This window comes from Dipodomys merriami, unplaced genomic scaffold, assembly GCF_024711535.1.
Source record: "Dipodomys merriami isolate MVZ:Mamm:240054 unplaced genomic scaffold, mDipMer1.0.p SCAF_8, whole genome shotgun sequence".
NCBI lineage: Eukaryota > Metazoa > Chordata > Mammalia > Rodentia > Heteromyidae > Dipodomys > Dipodomys merriami.
The window spans coordinates 48,438,389-48,455,184 of NW_027206401.1; the positions used below are offsets into that span (position 1 = coordinate 48,438,389).

The following is a 16,796-nucleotide window of genomic DNA, read 5'->3' on the forward strand; positions in this document are numbered from 1 at the left end:
TACTTTTACAATTCCACTTCTGGTTTTCTGGTGGTTAATTGGAGATAAAGAGTCTCATGGACTTTCCTACCGAGACTGGCTTTGAACCTTGATCCTCAGATCTCAGCCTACTGAGTAGCTAGGATTAAAGGCATGAATCACTAGTTCCTTGCAGAAAGAATCTTATTGAAAGAAAGAATTAACACAGGGGATATTGGGGAGTGGAGTAGGGAAAGCAAAACTTCTGCATATAGACTTGGTAGAAGTGTTATGGCAAAGGGACAAAACAGAGAGAAAATGAGACTCACATTACTGGATTACATACTGAGCAACTGTTTATCTGCATACTTATTAAATGTTTCTGTGGTAATATTGAGAAAGCATTTGGTTTAATGTTGAACATGTTATCTATATATACCTATCCACGTATTAACTACATTGAAGAGGTTATGTTAATTTTTTTTTTTTTTGTCTGTCGTGGGGCTTGAACTTTGGGCCTGGGCACATGTTAATGTTTTTAAGACTTGCTAATTTTGCCTTTGCTTTTTGTTTTGCTCATTTCAGAAATCAACATTTATTTCTTAAATTTCCTTACAAAATATGCTCTTTAAAATGATACTGGATGTGTTCATGTAAAATTAAAAAGAAAACTACTTTAGAATAACTGTTGAATCCTGAACTTGCTGAGTGTTATTTGTAATTAAGTTATGCCTGTTAATTTTATGAGGATATTGAGTATTCTTAATAACTAAATACGTTACAAATCTCATCTGCCCAGTTGAACTTCCTTTTCATAAAACTTTATTTCTTCCATTAGTTATCATATTAATGGTAGAAATGTTTTTATTTCATTTTTAGTTTTTTTTTTTTTTGTTCTGTGTACCCAGATTGGTCTAAAACTGTGTGGATCAAGCTGTCCTTGAACTTGCACTTAGTATCCAGAATACTAGAATTACAGGTCTGTGCCATCATTCCTGGCATTAGAAATTTCATTGACTGGTCAACAGAGATAATGATATAATAGGAGAGGTACTTTACTATTGATCCTTTGGCTCATAAACCATCATAATCATAGTTATTTAAGGTATGCAAAGTAGAATAAAGATTCTATAATTATACAGATTGTTTAAGAGTTAGAGGCAGAAGCTAGACTATGGTTTCCAGGAAAGAATTAGGACTCTTCTATACTTGTTGGGGATATATGGGTACTGAATATTAAATGCTTTTTCCCATCTAATCCTGAATAGTGGCTTGAGAGGCCAAGTCTTAGCTTGAAGGTTGATCTTTCAACTTGTAGACCTTATCTTTTATTCCATAATTACATTAACAGGTAGAATTGTTTTGATATTGATGTCAGCATTCTTATGGGTCAGAAAGTAATTTTGCATAAATCTAGATTAGTTTTTTATTCTTTAAAATATTCAATAGTGTTTTATTATTAGTACTGTATTTTCAGTAGTTGTACAAAGAAGTTTCAAACCCACAAGTCAACATTATGAGTACAGTTCGTCTTGGTCAGTGTTACCTTTTCCATCCATAATCTTAAGTTACATAGTTCAGTTTTTATACATTGTACATTGAGTATAATGACTGTATTTGCTCACTCTTCCTCCCTTCATTCATGTCCCTCCTCTTGTCTTGGCTCCTTGCCCCCCCTCATCAGCCCCCCAAATCAAACATGTTTCAGTTTGATGGTATTTTATTGAACAGTTGCTTAGTTTTCAGAGGAGTTGCATTATTGGACTTCTCCTTGAGTATATCATCGTTTAGTCAGTTTGTTTATATATATATATATATATATATATATATATATATATATATACACATACATACATATATATGCATATAACCCTATATATGTTTTCATGTTTGCGTATATTTTAGATCTAACTTCCACATATCAGAGAAAACATGTCATTTGTCTCGCTGAGCCTGACTGTACTTAATAAATTTTTTTCTATGTCCATCCATTTCCCTGCAAGTGACATATTATCTATAGTACATCAATGACCATAATATATTATTATAGTACAGTAGGGAATTTCGTTGCGCAAGTGTCTTTACCCCATCCTGACTTACAGTGTTCTGGGCAGATGCCCAAGATTGGTATCCATAGCGTAGTTCTATGTTCAGTGTTCAGTTTTTTGAGGAATCTCCAAACTACGTACCAAAGTGGTTACACTAGTTTACATTACCATCAAGTGTAGTAGGGTTCCTTCCCCCCCCCCCCCCCCCCCCCCACATTTCTGCCAGCATTAGTTTTTGTTGATATTCTTGATGAAGGTCAATCTTTTTCTTTTTCTTTTTTGTCACTCATGGAGTTTGAACTCAGAGGGCCTGCGTGCTGTCTTTGAGCTTTTTTTGCTCAAGGTTAGCATTGTACCTCTGAGCCATAGTTTCACTTTTGGTTTTTGAGTGGTTAATTGGATATCTCCAGAAGAATCTCATGGGAACTTTTCTACTGGGGCTAGCTTTGAACTATGATCCTTAAGATCTCAGCCTCCAAGTAGCTAGGATTACAGATATGAGTGAGCCATTAATGCCCAGCTAGAGGCACTTACTGGAGTGAGATGGAATCTTAGTGTTGTTTTGATTTTCATTTCCTTTATGCCCAGAGATGTTGAGAATTTCCTCATGTATTTATTGGCCATTCTTGTTGCTTCTTCTGAGAAGTATGTATTTAGTTACTTTGCCCATTTATCAATTGGGTTACTGATTTTTTTTGGGGGATAAGTTTCTTCAGTTCTTATGTTATTTTGAATGTTAGCCCTTGCTGGATGTGTAGCTGGTAAAGATGTCCTATTTTGTAGGATGTCTTTTTAGCTTACTATGTCTCTTTTGCTGTGCAGAAATATTTTAGGGTGATGTAACCCTATTTGTCTATTCTCTCTCTAATTTGCTGAGTCCCTGGAACTCAAGAAGTTCTTGCCTATGTCAGTGTTCTTTGATATATGAATACTGTTTATGCTTCATTTCAAAAATAGGGTTGTTATGAAATAAGATGCCTCATGTACTTCTCAGTGACTTTTAAAAATTTATTTTAATTAATTTTTTTTCCAGTCCTGGGGTTTGAACTCAGGGCGTGGGCACTGTCCCTGAACTTTTTTTTTTTTGTAGGTCATGGGGCTTGAACTCTGGGCCTGGGCACTGTCCCTGCGCTCTTCAGCTCAAGGTGAGCGCTCTACCTCTTGAGCCACAGTGCCACTTCCGGTTTTCTAGTGGTTTATTGGAGATCAGAGTCTCCCGGACTTTTCGGCCCGGGCTGGCTTTGAACTATGATCCTCAGATCTCAGCCTCCTGAGTAGTTAGGATTACAGGTGTGAGCCACCGGTGCCCAGCTTGTCCCTGAACTTCTTTTGCTCAGGGCTAGCACTCTATCACTTGAGCCATAGCACCACTTCTGGCTTTTTAAAAAATGTGGTACCAAGGAATTGAACTTAGGGCTTCATACATGCTAGGCAAGCACTCTACCACTAAGCCACATTTTTAGTCCTGAACAAAATTTCCTAGATTAAAAAGTAATTGAAAGACATGCTTAATTTCATGTTGATATATCCAGTGATAAACCTTGTCCACCCTTTCTATTGTTAGGCTTTCATTCTAGTTTAAAAAGGTACAAATATTGGGTGCTTAATCCTCTTAAAATCCATATCTCACTAATGACACTCCCATCTTCCCATCTACCAATAGATGTCTGAGTTCAAGTTTTGTTCTTTATCCCTTGAGTAAAAAATATTCATGCCTTGTTTATCTATGAAGTATATAACATAATATACTTTAATCTTTGTTGTGCAAAGATTAGAGAAAAATATAAAATGCCAAATTCCGTGGTAGGCTCAGTGACAGTATGTAAGTTACTGTTACAGTTGCAGTTAATGAGAATTGCTTGAGGAGTGCTTTGGCAGCATTATGGAAACACCATGCTGTTTATGTACACTGAAAAATCATATTCTGATTATGGAAAACTAGTATACAAGCCCAGGAGAGTTTATAAAGCCTTTTTGGATTATCTGTGCCCTCACCATTCTTCTGTCTCCTCCACCTCTTTCTCACTCTTGTCTCTTTCTTCTTTCTCCTTCCCCATTTCCTTTTCATTCCCTCTCTTCTCCCCTTCTCCCTTTCTCTTTCCATCCCTTCCTTAAGTAGCCAGAAGGCCTTGCATTCTCCATCTTCTCCTTCAGCCTTTTGAGTGCTGGGAGTACAGCTATGTGCTACCATGTCTGTAGAGGAAAGCATTTCTGTTGTTCTGACTTGCTCAGGTTTGTGAAAATAACCAGTTTTTTTCTTTGTAAATGAATTGGCCTTTATTAAAATATTTTCTTTCTTTTTATTTTAAAGGGTGCTATTTTTTTGGAAGGTATAACTGTTAAAGGTGTAACTCAAGTAACCACTCAACCTAAGTTAGGAGAGGTACAGCAGAAGTGTCATCAGTTCTGCAGCTGGGAAGGGTAAGAAACACATGTTTTAGGGTTTAAATCAAACTCTGCTACACTTAAATTAATATTGACATTGACATACCTTCTTTGTATTTAAAGTTGGTATGTTTACTTACATTGCTTAAAATGCATTATTTTTAAAGGTAATCATTTTAATAACAAGATTACTCACATATATTCCTAAACCAGTAATAGAAAATTAATTTTGTAACAATGTAATATTTGTTTTATATCTTTGAGTATACTACTGTCTATTATGGTTTCAGCTGGTCTAATTCATTTATTTAGGTGAAGAGTTACAACTTGAATATGCCTCATATTTCTATAATAATGGGAAACTTTGAATATGTTCTGCTCCCTAGCATGTTTTAGAAATACTTAACCAGACAATTCATTGGAGAGAGTTAAAGAGGGAGTCGTTACTCTTGTCAGTTACCTTTTATTCTTGGGCTATGGCAGAAAATTGTAATGAAGCTTGAATGTGAAAAACAGGATCATTATTGTTAAAAGTTCCTAATGCAAATTCCTAATGTAAAATACTTTTATTATGGGTGCATATCTGATAAATGAACAAAAATTTTAGATAAAAGATGAAAATAATGAAGAAATAATACTGCCTTAATGTTGTGTGAAACCTTTGCCATTATACCTTAATCTTGCTTTACATTTTTCTCATTTATACTTCTGGGCATTTTTGGAGTAGAATTTTATCAACTCTGCAGAGTAATATTGCATTGGGAATGTTACGATGGAAAAATGAGGTCAAAATTTTATAATATACATATGTTTTTTGGCTCGAACTCAGGGCTTGGGTACTTTCTCTGAGTTTCTTTTGCTTAAGGCTAGCACTTTACTACTTGAGTCACAGCTTTGCTGCTGGCTTTTTCTGTTTATGTGGTACTAAGGAATTGAACTCAGGGCTTCATGCTAGGCAAGCACTATAACCACTGAGCCACATTTCCAGTCCCAAAATTGTGTAATTTATTTAAGTCAAATTTTAAACTTTTTCCTATAGTGAATGACTTGTAAATATACCTGTCATATACTATTTAGCTCATGCATACTAATATTTTTAGAATTAGTTCAATAATTTAGTGGTAATTTATAACCATATAAACTTGGATTCTAAAATGTTAAGACAATGATAATCTTTCATTAGCATTTTTTGTAATATCCTATTTGTAATAAATCTCATGATAGGGAGAGCGTGATAAATGTGAGTATCATCTTGAAATTGGTTTAATACATGCATTGCTTTGTATGGATTCTAGCCATGACAGTAATATTATGTCTTAAGGTCTGGATTCCCTGGAGCACAGCCTGTTTCCATGGACAAGCAAAACATTAAACTTTTAGAGCAGAAGCCCTATAAAGTGAGCTGGAAAGCAGATGGTACTCGGTAAGTTAAATTTATAAAATAATTATAAAGATAATCCTAATGCTCAAAGAACATTTCGTTGTTGTAAGTGAAAGTTTATTCTTGGGAGTGTGAATTTCTGACATAAACAGTAAAATAAATGTGAATCAAAAAATTATATAGCTTTTGAGAGGCTGGGACAAGAGGGTAGATTAGAGCTATATGCCATTTTCACTCCATGGATGGAAAGAATCCAGTGACACAAAGACCAGATTCAAGGAGAGAAAGAGTGGTAGAAAACAGAAAGTACAAAGAAGGTGGCAGGGTGAGGAGTAGGGCTGCAGAAAATTACAGAAAAGCAACTATAAGAGAATAAAAGTGGCAAAGAGTTTGGACCTGGTTCTTGGCACTCCATGTTGTGACTGATTTAGCTTTGTATCCTGGAGAAGTACAGGGAGTATGCATCTTGAAAAATTTCTCCATAAATCTAGAGACTAGAAGCAATCACAGCTAATTAATAAGCAGAAATTCTCAATGAAATGTTTGTAAACCAAATTCAGCACATTAAAAATAACAGTTACCATGACTGAGTTGTTTTAATCTCAGACATGCAAGGATGGTTCAACATACATGTATCAATAAATGTAGTACATCACATAAACAGGACCAAGGGCAAAAAATCACAAAATCATCACTATTGAAGCAGAGAAAGCATCAGAAAGCATCCTTTTATGGTAAAAGTTCTAAAGAAGCGAGGAATAGAAGGAACATTCCTGAACTTAAAGGCTGTACATAACAAACATAGCCAGTATCATGTTAAATAGTTAAACTGAAATCATTTTCCCAAAGTCAGGTGTAAGACATGAATGTCCATTCTTCCCACTTTTATGTAATATAATACATAGTTCATAGCCAGAGAGTTAAGACAGGACAAGAAAATAAAAGGGAGGGCTGGGAAGGTGGCTCAGTGGTAGAGAGCTTGCCTTGCATGCCTGAGGCCCTGGGTTCGATTCCTCAGCACCACATAAGCAAAAAGAAAAAAACCGGAAGTGGTGCTGTGGCTCAAGTGGTAGAGCGCTAGCCTTGAGCTGGAGAGTTGAGGGACAGTTCCCAGGCCCAGAGTTCAGGCCCCACGACTGGACCCAAAAAAAAAAAAAAAAAAAAAAAAAAGAAAAGAAAAGGGATTCAAATAGAAAAGAAAGAAGTAAAATTTATCCTTATTTATGGATGATATGCTTCTATTCTTTTTTCTTAATATATTTTTATTGTCAAAATTCTGTACAGAGGGGTTACAATTACGTGGGTAAGATAATGAGCACATTTCTTATCAAGCATTGTAGCTTCCTGCTTTGTTTCCCCTTCCCGTCCCTTCGTATCCCCCCCACTTCATTCCCCCCCACCAAAGTTGTAAAGTTCGTTTTTCGACATAACAACTTGTACATCTCATTGTTGCAATGGGTCCTCCTGTATCCTTGTTTTAACAATTTGTTTTTTCCCTTCCCCTCCACATATACCAACATCATATATAGTGAAAGCAGAGAAGACTTCACCAAAAACTTCTAAAACTGATAAGGAAATATAGCAAGATAAAAAATCCTGCTCAGTAGCTTATCTATAAACCAATAGTGAATAGGTTGAGAAAGAAGTCAAGAAGATAATTCCATTCATAATAGCCTCAAAAAATTTAGAAGTAAAAGACCTCTATTGTGAAAATTGTAAGATCTTAAAGAAGATATCAGAAGATGGAAAGACCTTTCATGATCATGTATTGGCAGAATTAGTATTGTGAAAATGATAATTCTTCAAAATGAAACTACAGAAGAAAGGGACATTGTCTAAAAAGAATTGTACCTATTGTTGTATCACTGATGTAACCCCTCTGTGTATCATCACTTTTATAATAGCAATGAAAAAAGGAAACTACAGATTCAGTGCAATACCCATTAATATACCATTATCATTCTTCAGAGAATTAGAAATATTAGTCCAAAATTTATATGGAGGCATGAAAGATTTAAAATAGCAAAATCAATTTTAAGTAAAAAGAAAAAAAAACATAATGCTGGAGATAACACAATACTAGACTTCAGGTTATATATAGAGCCAAAAATAGCTTGGTAGTTGCACAGAAACAGAACTGAAGACCAATATAAATGTTATATATGCTGATATTCTATATATGCTGAACAGTATAGTATGCTGAGGAATAAAATTACCCAGCTACAGCCACCTGTTATTTGATAAAACAGCAAAAAATGCATAGTGGAGGAAAGACAGCCTATTTAATCAATGGTAGTGGGAAAATTGGGTATTTATTTGAAGGAAACAAACTTGAACATTATCTCTCCTTATACATACAAAAATCAACTCCAAAGGGATCAAACTGCTCAAAATAACACTTGAACCTTTAAATCTACTACAGGGAAACAAAATCCCAAAAGTTATAAACACAGATAAATAGTTTATGATTAACATTGCAGATGCCTAGAGAATGGGAGCAAGAACTGACAAATGGGATTACATTAAATCAAAGAGTTTCTGCACATCAAAGGAAACAGTTATCAGAGCCAAGAGATGAACCATAGAATGGGAGATTTTAGGTAAAATTTGTAAAAAATTAGTATGGAGAATATATAAAGATCTAAAAAAATTAAACAACATGAGAACAAATAGTCCAGTTAACAAATGTGCAAGCAAGCTAATAGACAGTCCTCAAAATTAGAAATAAAAATGGCCAGTGGATAGAATGAAGAAATGTTCATCCTTAAAGGGATTGTACATCAGAACTACATTAAGGTTTTATCTCATCCTCGTCAGAGTGGCTTACATTAAACAACAAGTACTGGTGAGAAGGGAAAAGAAACCCTTATACGCTGTTGGTGAGATTGTAAACTAGTGTAGTCATAATGTAAATCACTGTGAAGATTCCTCAAAAATCTAAAAATAGATCTTTGCTATTAATCTACCATACCACTATAGGCATATATCCAAAGATAGTAAAAATCGATATAGAAGAAATATACTTGAATAACTATATTTATGGCAGCACACCTATTATACCAAATGATAGAATCAGCAAAGGTGCTCAACAACATACAGATGCATTAGGATATATGGTGTGTATATATGCATATATATGCTACATATATATCCTTATGCACATACAATATTCTTATACATACATACACTGTGGCATAATATATAGCTATAAAACAAAATGAAATCATGTAATTTTCAGGCAAGTAGAATTGGAGGATATCTTGAGTGAGGTAAACCTCATGAATTTAGAAGCTACATCTGGAAGACATACATGGTCATAGATATGCACATGCGTACATATACCTATGTGCCAAGAAATATAGAGAGAGGGGAGGGAAGGAAAAAGGAGAGAAAAGAAAAGAGGGGAGAGGAAAGACCTGATTCTGACTGGTAGACTGTTTAGAGGATAAGGAAAAGGGAAAGGGGGAAAGAAAGGATGGAAGATGAATAATTTTATAACACATTGCATTTGGGCTTGAATGTAGTTTAAAGAATCTCAATGAGAACTGTTGATCATTAGTGGGGTAGAGATTTGGGGAAAGAGAACTAGGTTCTGTTATTTGGGCAGGGACCAATGGTTGTATTTGAACTAACTGGGAGACTGAATGAGGATGAATAAGCTATTTCAACCAAAATAGGTTTCTTGCATCTGTGAAAATAAAATAATGTGGCTGATTGATGTTGTATTGGGAAGAGAAGGATAAGGGAGAGAGGTGGAGGGGACCAAATTGATTGGGATTATATTAGCCTAAATGTGTGCAAATGTCACAGTGAAATCTCCATTGTGTACAAATAATATAAAAAATTTTTTTAAATGGAGATTTCTGCCTGGACTGGCGTTGAACTGTACATCTGGATCTCCTAGAATACATGTGTAAGTTACTGGTATATGACTTCAGCAACTATTGTGAGGGATCTGTCTGATATTTTAGGTTTTATAGATCATATGCTATTTTTCTTAAGTACTCAATTCTGTTGTCATAAACACAAAGCAGCCATATCCTACTGTGTTTACACAAATGTATACTGGTAAAATTTTATTTTACAAAGCAGAAGTCTGCATTTGTCCTTTAGGCCATACTTTATTTATTTATTTATTTATTTATTTTGTTTTTTTTTTTTTTTTTTTTTTTGGGTCCAGTCATGGGGCCTGAACTCTGGGCCTGGACGCTGTCCCTAAGCTCTTCAGCTCAAGGCTAGCGCTCTACCACTTGAGCCACAGCGCCACTTCCGGCTTTTTTTCTTTTTGCTTATGTGGTGCTGAGGAATCGAACCCAGGGCCTCAGGCATGCAAGGCAAGCGCTCTGCCACTGAGCCACCTTCCCAGCCCCTAGGCCATACTTTAATCAACCCATAATTGAATATATTCTCCTTAAAAGATAATCCTTAGGTCTCTCTTTTTTTTTTTTTTTTTTTGGTCTGTTGTGGGGCTTGAGCTCTGGGCCTGGGTGCTGTCTCTGAGCTCTTCAGCTCAAGGCTAGTGCTCTACCACTTGAGCCACAAAGCCACTTCCTGTTTTCTGGTGGTTAATTGGAGTCTCACGGACTTTCCTGTCCTGGCTGGCTTTGAACTGTGGTCCTCAGATCTCAGCCTTCTGAGTAGCTAGAATTACAGACGTGAGCCACCAGCACCTGGTTGCAAATGTTCTTTATAAGATAGTATGAAAGATGAGCTTAAGACAAAAGAAGAATATAAATTTAATAAACTTTTATTTGAGAGTATGCCTTAGTACACTTTAAGTATTGAAATTTTTTCTATCACTTGTGTTTTCTTTCTCAGTTCATTAACTTAGAAAAGAGTTTCTTTTGGGTGCCAAGTTGGTGAGCTACCATTTGAGCCATGCCTTCCAGGTCCAACTTTTTGCTAGTTATTTGGAGTGAAGTCTCATTGATATGCCTGATAGTGCTGGCTTCCAACTGAGATTGTCAGATCTCAGCCTCTTGCATAACAGAATTATAGGTATGAACAACTGGTGCCTGGTTTGACAAGATTTATTAAATGTATACATTTAAGATGCAAATCCTTTTTTTCAAGAAAGTAATTTTTGATTTTTTTGGTTATAACACTACTTAATGTATGATTCTATATATGCTGACACAAATAATTAGTAGCCTTTGAATAGCATGCTGTAGAAATAGCTGTTAATTAAATAGAATAATTTTACTATCTTCAGGCAACTTCTGTTTTTGTTGTTGTAATAATTTTGTATAGAATAGTGTAATTACCTCAGTTACTTAATAGCTTGCTTGGATCCTTTGATGTGTTTGTAGCTGATGTTTGCTTTAGAAACTACAGCTTAATATTCATATGGGAGTAGAGGAGATAAGATAATAAGATGCTAGGCTAGGGAGAATATTAAAGAGTCTGAGTTGATTTTCAGTTAACTACAAACTAATGATATTTGGGAACAAAATATATTATGCACAAGCAGGTATTGTATATGGTACAATTGTGTCTTTCAGTACCACTTTTTTTTCATTTCACTTTCTTCAAACTGAACATAAATTTCTACTTAGTTTAATTTTTCTTTTGGCAGTAAAAGCAAGTAATTCCTTACCATATGTAAGAACTTTAGTAAATCTTGATTTTAAATAAGAACTTAACTACTCTTATTATTTATTAATAAATATGATAGCCATAGCATTGTATATAGTATTAAGTAGTTCACCAGTAATGTTATCTACAGATTTTATTTTATTTTATTTATATTTTGGTTCGTCGTGGGTCTTGAACTCTGGGCCTGGGCGCTGTCCCTGCTCTATTTCAGCTCAAGGCAAGCTCTCTACCACTTGAGCCACAGGGCTACTTCGGGTTTTCTAGTGGTTTTATTGGAGATAAGAGTTACGGACTTTCCTGCCTGGGCTGGCTTTGAACTGTGATCCTCAGATCTCAGCCTCCTGAGTAGCTAGGATTACAGATGTGAGCCACCGGTGCCCGGCTCCAGATTTTATTTTTAATTTTTGTAGTTTTTATTTGTACCTAGGGTCTCATGCATGCTAGACAAGGACTCTAACTCACTCTAGAAGGATTTTTAAAAAAAATTTTGTAGGTCATGGGGCTTGAACTCTGAGCCTGGGTGCTGTCCCTCAGCTCTTCAGCTCAAGGCAAGCACTCTACCACTTGAGCCACTGCGCTACTTCCAGATTTCTGGTGGTTTATTGGAGATAAGTGTTTCACAGACTTTCCTGCCTGGGCTGGCTTTGGACCGTGATCCTCAGATCTCAGCCTGCTGAGTAGCTAGGATCACAGGCATGAGCCACCAGTACCCGGCAGGAATTTTTTTTTGGTGTGTCAGTAATGGGGCTTAAATTCAGGGGCAGGGTGCTATTCCCCACCCCTCCCCCTTTTTTTGGTGCTAGCCCTGAGATTTGAACTCAGGGATTGGTTGATGTCTCTGAGCTTTTTTGCTGAAGGCTAGCATTCTGCCACTTTGAGCCACAGCTCCATGTTTGGCCTTTTGGTAGTTAATTGGTGATAAGGGGGTCTCAGAGACTTTTCTACCTGGGCTGGCTTTGAACCATAATCCTCGGATCTGAGCCTTCTGAGTAGTAGGATTACAGGCATCAGCCACCAGCACCAGGCCCTTCCTTTTTTTTTTTTTTTTTTTTAAAGCTGGTAGTTTGTTTCATAAGAATTACTCCAAGGTATTCAAGCCAGTTTTCCTACACCTGGGAAGGACATAAAGCAAGGGCCTCTGTGTGTTTCTGTCGTTTAAAAAGTTTCTTTTATCATGTGAAGAGGCTAATTCAGAGATTCAATTTTACTAGGCATGGCTGGCTCTGAGAATACAGGTTATTCTAATTTTCAGCCACATTTGGAGGCTGCTATCCTTAATGCTCTGTGTAATAATATAGCAAGTCCATATAAAATGCTGGTGCTTAGTAAGTATTGTTATTGTTATAGCTGACAATGCTTTTGAAGAGCTTTTTTTAAAAAAAAATGGTGAAAATACCATACAGAGGGGTTACAATTACATGGGCAAGATAGTACATTTCTTATCAGGTATTGTTGCCACCTCTTTTGTTTCCCCATACCATCCCTTCCCCTCTCTACCTTCCCCCCCCATATCCCCTCCCCCATATCCCCCCTGCCCCCCCCCCCCCCCCCCCCGCCAAAGTTGTAAAGTTCATTTTTCGACATGTCTTGTTGTAATTGTTGTAATGGGTCCACCTGTAACCCTATTTAAACAGGTTGTTTTTTCCCTTCCCCTCCACAAATTATATCAACATCAAATACAATGAAAGCAGGGCTTATACCCTGGGGGAAGTACATACAAAGCAACAAAGAAATCATCTTATAAATATGTTGGAAACAATCGCAAGAAAGAAAAAAAACATCTGAATCCTTATCTTGGGGTTCATTTCGCCTAACATCAACTTGTCTGATAGTTTCTGTTTATCTTGGACAGATACTAGTTATTGCAAATAAGGGAAACCATGGGACCTATATTTTGAAGAGCTTTAATACATGGGAAACTCTTCATTTCCCCAGAATCCATTTTGAATTTGGATGTTGTTTTAGTTATTGTACAAGAGAAAGTAAGTAAAAACAAAACAATTTAGTATTTTTTATTTTTTATCATTATGATCTTTATATCTTTATTAGCATATGTTATGCATTGACATTACCACCCATGTACAAAATGTATTTCTCAGTCTCCTCCCCCATTCCAAAACAATTTGAACAAATTTCATTGTTCTACTTTCATATATACCAATACTCCTTGAGTTATATACATCCTATATCATCCACATTAGTTCAACACCCTCTCACTTGTATTTCCCCTCCAGCAATTATTTCTCTCCCACCCCCATTTGTCATTACTAGGGATTGAACTCAAGGCCTTCAACTCTCACTGGCTTTCCTGGCACTCAACTACTTGGGACCACCCCCTCATATTCAGTATTTTGTTGGTAAATTGTAGATAGAGTCCTTTTGGATTTTTCTTCCTAGGCTGGCTTCAAACTTAGATTATCCAAATCCCAGCATTTTTCCCCTGTCACTTTTAGTTTGGTTTTGGTATGTTATTCTTCACTAGATGGCAGTAGAGGACCAGCTTTAATTCTAGTTGCCTTACTAATAGGGCAGAATTCGGATGGTGTCCAATGCATTGTCTATCTAATAGATCTCAAGACATTAGTTTGGGATTATTAACAATTTAGTAAAGATTAGTGGGATCATGTGTGCAACATTACTGAAAGAACATCCTATTTGACAATATTGACATGTTCTTTTGTGCATTACATTTGAATTATGTTTGTAGATGACTATGAAAAGTCACTTTGGAATTATTTTTGTAAAGTAATAATTTAGCCATATTAAAGTCCTTGAAGTGTTTTTCCTGCATCAGGAAACTAAGATATTCTCATGTGGAAATCTCAGAGGGAAAATAGTAATGTGAAGATTCTTTTTTTTCTTTGTGTATTCCGTGTTCTTTCCTCCTTAATTGTGTTTGGAGTAAGGAGTTTAATAGAAAACTTTGATATTGGAATGTAGTAGCTTTTTTAGATACTGATATTTATGTTCATAAGATAGAAAAATTATTTTACTTGTATGTGTTACAGGCACATACAAGTGATTCTGAGAATACTAAATACATATTTTGAAAAAATTAACTATATTTCTAAAATAGTTGTACATGGCATTTTATTTTGAGTAAGTTTTATATATAATATATATAACATATGTATATATGTTATGTATATATTATATATACACATATACTTTTTTTTGTATGTGTGTGCTAGCATGGGCACTATTCCTGAGCTATTTTCTTCATAGCATTCTACCACTTGAGCTTCAACTCCACTTCTGGCTTTTCTTTTCTTTTCTTTTTTTTTTCTTTTGTTGATCGTGGGGCTTGAACTCTGGGCCTGGGCTGTGCCTCTTCAGTTCAAGGCTAGTGCTCTACCATTTGAGCCACAATGCCACTTGCAGTTTTCTGGTGGTTCATTGGAGATAAGAGTCTCATGGACTTTCCTGCGTGGGCTGGCTTTGAACTATGATCCCCAGATCTTGCCTTCTGAGTAGGATTACAGGTGTGAGCCACCAGCACCTGGCTACTTCTGGCTTTTTTGATGCTTAATTGGAGTTAAGAATCTCATGGATTTTCCTGTTTGGGTTGGCTATGAACTGTGATCCTCAGATACCAGTCTTCTGAATAGCTAGGATTACAGGCATGAGCCACTGGAGCCTAGCAATTTTTGCATATTTGATGGTGATTTGTTTCTCAAAAGTGTGAATGAGGTGAAAAAATTAGATAATAAGTAACTTAGTTCTGATAGGTGTTTTTCAAATGGTGAAATTTGACCTGAAGATTTTATAAGCAGCTCATCATAGTACAGGTGTCTCTGCCTCTGGTCCAACTTTGGTATTACTGTTGTGATATTTTTGCTGACAGGTGAGTTTTCTTGGACTAGTTTTATTTCAGTAATGTTTTGGAATTTGGGATATGAATTATTAAAATTTTTTCATGTTGACAGAAATCTGAATTTTGTTTCTTCATGAGTTATTTGAATACTGTTTAACCCTTTATGTATGATAGGCTGCAGTTACAGATCACAGAATGTCATTAGAACAAAACAAATTGCTATTTGTAAACCTAAATCAACTGTACATTGAGACTACTTTGTGATCTGCTGTTAGTAATTGTTTTATGAATCCATATTTATTTTTGTGGTCTCAGTATTTAGCCACTTGTTAGCTTTTTATTTAGCATGAAGAATATGGGAACATGAATAATGACAAGTGGCAACCAATTTGTTTCTAATAGTGCGATTCATTCAGCATTATTTATCACTTAAAAAATAAAATAAAAAATGGAGGTCAAAATGTGAGGGCAATTGCTTGTAACCTTATAACCCTAGTTAAGCAATTTTGATGTTTCCCACTGTCCCTACAATCTTTCACTAACTCTTTTAGGCAGAAAATAAGCTTTAGTCTTTCTCAGCTGTTAAACCATTCAGCTTAAACAGTTATACTAGCTTTGAAAAATGTTTATGTTGATATACTGATTCTTTTGCCCTTTATAAAATTTGCTGTTAAGTAAGTTTTTTTTTTTTTTTGACGTAGGGCTTCAGAACAGTTCAGGTGGGGCTGAGAATGTGGCTTAGTGGTAGACTGCATGAAATCTGGGTTCAGTTCCTCAGTACCACATACACAGAAAAAGCTAGAAGTGGCGCTGTGGCTCAAGTGGTAGAGTGCTAGCCTTGAACAAAAGCAGCTCAGGGACAGTGCCCAGGCCCTGAGTTCAAGCTCCAGATCTGGAAAACACACACACAACCCCAAGTAAAACAGTTCAGGCTGGCCTTGAACTCTATCCTTGTCTCAGCCTTGTTTTGGGCTAGGATCATAGATACATGCTACTATGCCTAGCTCATTCATTCATTCATTGTCATGGTCTCGCAGTATAACCCAGGCTGTCTTTGAACTAATATTCATCTTGTTTCAGCATCGTAGGTGCTGGCATTACAAATGTATAGCACCCTGCCCAGGCATGTAAACTTCCCTTCGTTGTGCACTACTCTGAATCTACACATGTAATTTTTTATTTTTATTTTTATTTGCCAGTTCTGGGCCTTAAACTCAGGGCCTGGGCACTGTCCCTGAACTTCTTTTGCTTAAGCACTCTGCCACTTGAGCCACAGCTCCACTTCTGGCTTTCTCTGTGTATGTGGTACTGAGGAATTGAACCCAGGGCTTCATGCATGCTAGGCAAGCACTCTACCACTAAGCCACCTTCCCAGCCCACCATATGTAATTTTTGAATGATGATAAAGTTTTAAATTTTTCCTTGATAATGATTTTACTTTTTGGTATTGGTAAATGGAAAATAGACTTATTTAAAACATTTTGAGCAGTGTAGATATAATTTTATTAACACTTTCCTCATGTGCCTGAAATAAAACAAAGCATCATTTATACATTTTCACATTTTTTTTTTTTTTGTTCTTCTTAAAAATGCACTTAAAAATACTGACTTCTGG

At 36.0% G+C, this 16,796-nt stretch overlaps 1 protein-coding gene across 2 annotated transcripts in view; it reads left to right on the top strand.

The window, feature by feature from the left end:
• The window catches only part of Rngtt (RNA guanylyltransferase and 5'-phosphatase), a 245,683-nt gene that overhangs the window by 28,896 nt on the left and 199,991 nt on the right, over window positions 1-16,796 (top strand). For both annotated transcript variants that reach the window (XM_070010861.1, XM_070010862.1), the window contains exons 7-8: window positions 4,318-4,427; window positions 5,713-5,814. In XM_070010861.1, the coding sequence (XP_069866962.1) occupies window positions 4,318-4,427; window positions 5,713-5,814 (212 nt within the window). The remainder of the gene's footprint in view (window positions 1-4,317; window positions 4,428-5,712; window positions 5,815-16,796) is intronic.